At 35.4% G+C, this 8,035-nt stretch overlaps 1 protein-coding gene across 1 annotated transcript in view; it reads right to left on the bottom strand.

The window, feature by feature from the left end:
- Window positions 1-1,449: 1,449 nt before the first annotated feature.
- The window catches only part of ADAMTS19 (ADAM metallopeptidase with thrombospondin type 1 motif 19), a 289,097-nt gene continuing 282,511 nt past the window's right edge, over window positions 1,450-8,035 (bottom strand). Inside the window, exon 23 of the mRNA XM_003900067.5 lies at window positions 1,450-6,735. Within this exon, the coding sequence (XP_003900116.3) occupies window positions 6,584-6,735 (152 nt within the window). The 3' untranslated portion in view covers window positions 1,450-6,583. The remainder of the gene's footprint in view (window positions 6,736-8,035) is intronic.

Genomic DNA, 8,035 nt, shown 5'->3' with positions numbered 1-8,035 from the left:
TCTCTAGATTCAAAGACATTTAAAGACTAGATTTAAAGACATGAATGACCCTATTGCCAGGGGTAAGTGGGATTCAACAGTTATTTAAATTCTCACCTATAGTCACCCCTAGTGCCTGTATAATCTAAGTGGCTACAGAGGCAATGTGCAGAGTTATTATCTGCTGCATTAGAACCTTTTCACAAACAAAGAGAATACTGACTGTGGAGTTGATTCTCTGCTTCTAAATGTGCTGAAGAACTTACAGAAAGAAAATGATAAGATGGAATTTAAAGTCACAGTTCAAGATCCAAGTTGGGAGTAGAAAAAGCTTCTGTGACTGCTCTGAAATAAAACCTTTAAATATTTTTATCTTAAAAATTGATACATAATAGTTATACCCACACATATATATACCCACATATTTCCATTTTTTTATGGGTACATAGTAATGTTTCAATGTATAGTTATCAGATCAAGGTAATTAGCATATCCAGCATCTCAAAAATACTGATCATTTCTTTCTGTTGGGAATGTTCAATATCATTTTTCTTCTAGCTGTTTGAAAAAATATATTAATGTTAACTATGGTCATCCTAGAGTGATATAGAACACTAGAGGTTATTCCTTGTATCTGGCTATAATTTTGTTTCCTTTAATAAATCTCTCTCTATCTCCCCTTTCCCCTACCATTCCCAGCCTCTGGGACTTCTTTACTCTTTATTTCTATGAGAGCAATATATTTTAGCTTCTGCATTTGAGTGAGGCATGTAGCATTTAACTTTCTGTTTCTAGCTTATTTTATGTAACATAATGTCCTCTAGGCTCATCTGTGTTGCTGCAAATGATAGGATTTCATTCTTTTTTATGGCTGAGCTGTATTCCATTGTCTATATATACCACATTTTCTTTATGCATTCATCTGTTGATAGATACTTGGGTTGATTCCATATCTTGACTATTGTAAATAGTGCTGCAATAAGCATGGAAGCCTTTTATGGTTTCATACAAATTTTAGAATTGCCTTTTGTATTTCTGTGAAGAATGCTATTGCCACTTTGATAATGATTTCATTGAATTTGTAGATTGTTTGGGGGAGTATGGTCATTTTAACAACATTAATTTTTTCCAGTTCATGGCCATGGGATGCCTTTTCATTTGTTTGTGTCTATTGAATTTCTTTCATCAGTATTTTATAGTTTGTTTTACGTGCAGAGATTGTTTACTTCATTAGTTAAATTTATTCCCAGGTATTTTATTTCATTTTATTTTGGAGCTAATGTAAATGGGATTGCTTTCTTGATGTCTTTTCCAGGTTGTCATTGTTAGCATGTAGAAGCACTACTGATTTTTGTATGTTGATTTTGTATACTGAGATTTTACTGAATTTATCAGTTCTAAGAGTATTTAGGTTTTTCTATATACAAGATCATGTCTTCTGCAAACAGGGCCAAATTTTACTTCTTCCTTTCCAATTTGCATGCCCTTTGTTTCTTTCTCTTCTGTAATTTCTCTGGCTGTGATTCTCAACACTATGTTGAATAAGAGTGATGTAGGCTCCCTTGTTTATTCCCATTTTTAGATGAAAAGTTTTGAACTTTTCTCTGTTTAATATGATGTTAACTATGGATTTGACACATACAGCCTTTACTGTGTTGAGGCACCTCAACACAGCAAACCTTTTTCAGTTGTACTGCTGATTTTCCTCAGGACCTTTCCCTATCTGTCATGTCTGCTAAATCCATACTCAGACTCACGTCCTGGAAGATTCAAGGGGACCAGGTAAAAACTGTGACTGATGAGGTTGTACTTTAAGGTTCTAAAAGAATTACAAGATTTTACAAAGTCATATAAACTGTGTGGGGATGTTTCTTAAAGGTTTTAGTTTAGGATGGAAGATATACAATCTTGGATTAGCTTGATTTTTTTTTTGATATGTATGTTATAAGTAGAGATTTTGGATTTAAGGCGTTAGTTGATATGACTGAGTGTAATTCTAACAGTTTGACTGAAAACTGGACCCAATAGTGGTTCATATTGAGCAAAGTTGAGATGCCAGACTTCCTTGCTACAATGTAGTACAGAGAAAGGTATACATTTAGGAAGACTGGTTTTAATATGATAGTTATGTTCATCCACCTGTTAAATATATTCCCCAAGAGGGCCCAGAGGGCATTCCCTAATCAAGGCTTTGAAAGATACAATGGTGAAGGCAGCGTTAGAATCCTTAAAGAACTCTGTAGTGGCTATTCTCTGGAAGCCGGAGTAACATTGGGAAATGCTGCCATAGAACTGATCTTATAGAATTTAATGAGTATAATAAATTCCTCATAGTCAGGAACCAAGTGGCAGGATTTAACTTCCAAAGACCATGCATGCATGGATATTACAAAGAGCAGCAGATTCAATGTAGTAAAGGGAATTGCTATGGTCTGAATGTTGGTTCCCCCTGCCACCCCCACAAAACTAATATGTTGGAACTTAATACCCACTGTGATAGAACTAAGAGGTAGAGCCTTAAGGACATGATTAAATCACAAGGCAGAGCTCTCGTGAATGGAAGTAACACCCTTACAAAAGTCTTTAGCGAGCATCATACCCCTTCTGCCATGTCAGGACAAAACGAAGGCACTATTTATGATGAACATGTCCTTGCCAGACACCAAATCTGCTGGTGCTTGATCTTGGACTTCCCATCTACCAGAACTGTGAACAACAAATTTCTGTTTATAAATTAGCCAGTCTAAGGTACTTTGGTATAGCAGTCCAAACAGACTAACACAGGAATGATTTGACCTGCAAAAATTTTTGGTATTGGCCAGTTGACCAGGGAGTCCTTAGGACTGAAATATGTGGGCATTCTACTAAAGTGTTTCTTGATTTATGTAACCATTATATCTCTATACTTAGTGAACACACATTGCATTTGAATCACCACACCAGATAATTGCATTCCCTTTATCAGTTTTCACTGGAGAGATGATTCTCAGACCCAGAACTCCCTGAATGAAGGGGAGGTCAGTTCTCCTTGAGAATGGTTCCTCAAAAACTTCAGGAATTTCATAGCTTGGTAAAATTTCTAGGAATTCAGTGACATGTTGAGATATCCCTTCTAAGTAAAGTGCAAATTCCTGCCTCTAGCCCTTCCTAAGAGAGACACATCCCATTTGGGCTGTGACATGTATAACTCATTTTGGAATGCTACTTTATACATTATTACTGAGTAACCCCAGAGACTTCCAGTTTCATGTAGTGCACAGAATAAGGAGAGAATCTATAATCAGTTCAGGTTGCAATTGAAGCTACTCTGCTAGTTAGGCAATATGGCACAGCAGACATTATGGTACTTAAAGAATCAGTGGCACATAAGGATCCTATATGGAGCTTCCAGCAGAATCCTATTGGTGAATCACCGTGAGGTCTTAATAACTTTGGAGAAAGCTGTGTCCTTTTCTACAAATAATTATTTCTGTTTTGAGAAACTATTTCTGGTTTGCAATGAAATGCTAGTAAATGTTTAATGCTTGACCACAGGTCACCAAATTCCCATGTAACTTGAACTGCTCATTATAACCTCGGTGGTGTCTGATCCACCCAGGTTACCTGGGCAGAATATCACTCCATCATCAAGGGTACAAGATTAGTCTTGAGCACACACTTAGGCATGAGTTCCTTGAATAATTGGATCTGATGGTTAAGGGTCCTACTACTGCTACATTGCCTCCACTCTCTCAACCCACACAGCCTCATAGAGACTTTATCATAATGAATTGACTGAGACAGAAAACATTTGGTCCTGGTTTACTAATGGTTCTTCACAATATGCTAGCATAACCAAGAGTAGACAGCTGTAGCTCTACAACCCTGCACAGAGGTGCCCTGAATGATTAGTAAGAAAAATCCTCTCAGAAGGAATTCAAGCTGTGCATCTGGCTGTTTATTTTGACCAGAAGAAAAAACAGCCAGAGGTATGGCTATGCACTAACTTATGGGCTGTGTCTAATGGGTTTGGTAGGAACTTGAAAGGAGCAAGACAAAAACTGGTAATAATGAAGTTCTGAGGAAAAAGAATGGATAGAACTCCTTGAACTGTATATACTTATATTCCATTTGAATGTTCACCAAACAGCATACTTAGGAGAAACTGATCTTGATCATCAGGTGGATAAGATGACATGTTCTTTTGATGTTGATCAGTCTCTTCCACGCACCTCTGTCCTTGACCAATACCCTCAAAAATAAAGAGAATGGTAGCAGGAATGGAGATTATGCATGGGCTAAGCAACATGAACTTACTTTCACCAAGGTCAATCTAGCTACAGTCACTGCTGAGGGTTCCATTTAACAATAGCAGAGAAGACATTATGGTACCCTTCTATGGGAGAAGCAACCCACCATCTTGATTGTAGGTTGATTACATTAGACTCCTTGTATCACAGAAGAGGCAGTAGCTTGTTCTTGCAAAAACAGTCAGTTGATCTGAAATAAATTTGCTTTCCCAGTTTGTAATGCTCCTGCCAAAATGCCATCTGTGAACTAAACAAATGTCTCACTCACTGTTAGGGTATTTCATTCAATATTGTTTTTGTTCAAGGAACTTATGTGATAGCAAATAAAGTGTGGACAGGGGCCCCCTGTCATGTAAATCTCTCATAGTACCGTGCTCTCCATCACCCCGAAGCAGATAGCCTAACAGAATGATATGTCTTTTTAAGAAAAGTTTAGTCTCCTACCAGGTGGATGAAAACACTTTGGAGGTCTGAGATAATGTTCTCTAAGACGTATATTTTCTGAATTATCAACCAGTACATGGTGCTATTTCTACCTAGATTTATGGATTCAGGAGTCAAGGGATGGAAGTTACTATTTCATTTTTTCCTTCTCCCATTCATCTACTATCTCACATAAAATTTGTTGATATTGGTTAACCCTATATCTCAGCAATTAAATTAAAGGATTTACATAGGAAGGGTCAATCTAGGAAAAAATATGACCTTGATATTAAAACACATTTATTAAAATCAGGGTGAAAAATATTAATGAGAGAAATGTAAAGAACTGTGAAGCTTTTGAGGTTTTACCCTACTTGCAACTTATCAAGTTAGCTTATTATGATTTCAGGGCAGAAGACATGAGACTCCTGCATTAGAGACAAACGACTTCATTACTCACAGCAATAGTAGCCAGGGAATCCGCTTTTCCTGTACTGGCTCCTTGAGCCCCATTTCCCATAGGGTGACATGAAGAGAGCCAGGCGACGTCAGCACATGCATTGGATTGCCTTATAGTAAAGAAACCCCAATTTTAGGGAACCTGAAACTTTTATAATGAGAAGCATGTTTGCCCTTTGCTCCCAAGAGAGATACTATCCTCCAAGGCAGTTCACTATACAAACATCCTCTAGAAGATACTCCAGAACAGAAGTAGACAGTACCTTTGTCGGTCAGACATGCGGATATGTGACAAGTCTATGGAGAATTGTCTCTCAATGGCAAGTTTTACATATTTTATTGAAAAATCTAAGAAATCATGTGAATCATGTACAATATTTTCTCACAAGAAAAATTTTAAGCTGGCTTTTGAACGTTTCACATAACTGTAAAACTTCTTAATTTTTAAAAGGAAGAAAAACACAATGAAACTACCACAGTATTATATGCTTTCTGTTTTTCCTTGTTCCTAGGGAAAAGGCTGAGAAATATTAGTAAATTTTCTAATTATGATTCGTGAGGCTAAGTACTATACTCTAATAAATCTGCTAAAAAGATACAGGGAAATGGGTGGATCAATGTTTTCTTTGTTAAAAATATTTTTTAAAAAGCTAAAATCTAGTGATAACATGTTAAAATAATACACATTTTTGTAAGATGTTACCATTTCTAACGATTTCTCTACACTATATCAACAGTGCAATTGTGATTCAGTGTAAATCATTACAGTGTTTCATTGTTACAATACTTGTGTTCAAGTACATGTTCATGAACATGATCAAAGTCTCTATTTTGACTTTTCCTTTCCATATCAAAATAAGGTTATAATTACAGCAGAATTTTTCCTATGGATGTCTATAAATCTCAACCAAATTCATAATACATTCTCTAAAAACCTGTTCAACACCATGAGGTTCATTATGTTTACACATCTCCTGCAGATAACAGAAAATGGGCTAATTCTGCAGCAGGACACCAAAAAACAAAAATAGTTTCTCTTCATATATACCTGAACTATTATGCTAAGTCAGTATACATTCTGGATAATTCAATGTTATTGGTGGGGAGAGAGTAGCACCTTAGGGATAGCCCTAACAAAACAACAAAACATTGTTTTAAGTATAATGATCTATTTTTTTCCTTTTTCTTTTCATTATATTACTGGATCCAACTAATTCATTCATATAAAATTATTTATGAAGCCATATAGTAGAAATCAAAATGTTTGTGTAACCAAAACAAGCACCACATTAGATGTTTGGCAGGCAAAAAAATAAATTAATTTGATTAAATTATATGTAATCTGATAATATTTGGTCTGAAAAACATGCTAGTGTGTGTGTTTATAAATAATGTAATTGCAACGAGCTGTGATCCAGCCAGCCTGCTAGAGGTCAACTCTTCTGCTGCAGCTTTTGGGCATAGAAGTCCCTGCATGTTTCACAGCAGCGCTGATACCACCGCATGTCCTGACATAGGTTCTTTTCACGGATCACTCGGCAGTACACTGGCCACTGATCTCCCAGGCACTTGAAAGTCAGAGCAGCTGTGAAATAGAACATAGTGAATTCAGCCCATGCAGATATCATATATGTCAGTAAAAACAAACTTCAAGCGTTTAAATGGGGGCAGATTTTGTACACTCTCTTTGATTCATTTATATTACCTTCTGGAATTTAAGCAACAAAGAGATACACACACACACCCCTCCTATGATTAAAAAGTAAAGAATGAATAATATTTTTACTTATAAATGTTTTTAGGCTTATTAAAGATATAATTCCCAGGTTCAATGTGTTGTACTTTTAAGCTTCAGTTTCATAGCTTTCATTTAAGCTTCTTTTGAATTTTAGTAGAGAAAATTAAAAAGAAAAATAAATGTGCTCAATATATCTACCTTTATGGGAATACAAATTAATAAATACTATTATTGAGGTTGAAATTACAAGGAAACAGCAAAGCAAAAATATGCTCACAGTTATTTCATATTCCTAGTTTCCCCAGACAACAGTCACATTTAAATGGATTATCTGGAGCTGTGATTTCAGGGTTCTATAAAAATCAACGCACATCATCACAAGTGACTGAGATTTATAGCAATAGCTGAAGTGTTTGAAATGAGAACTTGGTATAGAATATTTGGTCATGTAGACTTGGCCTCCCTTTTTGTAAAACAATAGTGTGTTCTGGAATGCATAATGAAAGTCACTCCTGCTACAATTATTTCTTTTGCATATGGGAATGAATTGTATTCTAACATAATTATTCCATTTTTAAAGACCTTAGATTTTCCTAACCATTATGCTTCTGTATTTTGGGGTACACCTTCAAGGAATAATAAATAGAGAAAATGCAATTTTAATAAAATTTTCTTTTAATCCATTATTTTCTGCCACATAATATTTCAAGGACTTGTTGGAGAAAGGAAATATACTGTAAAGTAATTGTTGGAGAAAGGAATTATACTGCTATTGAATAAATGTATTTAGTACATCTGCTCTAGAGTTGCTTAACTTTTTGTCTTAATCAGTGTTATTCACCTTGAACTGATTATTTCTTAGAAATGTTAGTTAATTATTTGGCCCCCAAAAGAGAATTTTTGTATTTCCATGAAGAAACCAAGTTTTCTCATTTGACTGAATCTTATGCCTGGAAAAATACATATGACAATTTATCTTCTTACATTTTGGTAATATTATTTTGTATGATTCAAATTGTTCCCCTGGAGATTATATGCACAGGTTAAAACCAAAGGTATTAAACATAAATTAACCCACTGACAATCAGGCAGGAGTGCTGTTAAAAGCTACTAAGTCACAGATATAAATGCTAAATCATTCATTAGT

This window comes from Papio anubis, chromosome 5 (assembly GCF_008728515.1).
Source record: "Papio anubis isolate 15944 chromosome 5, Panubis1.0, whole genome shotgun sequence".
In the NCBI taxonomy this organism is placed as follows: Eukaryota; Metazoa; Chordata; class Mammalia; order Primates; family Cercopithecidae; genus Papio; species Papio anubis.
The sequence above is the reverse complement of the archived record's forward strand: the minus strand, read 5'-3'. Positions and strand labels throughout refer to the sequence as shown.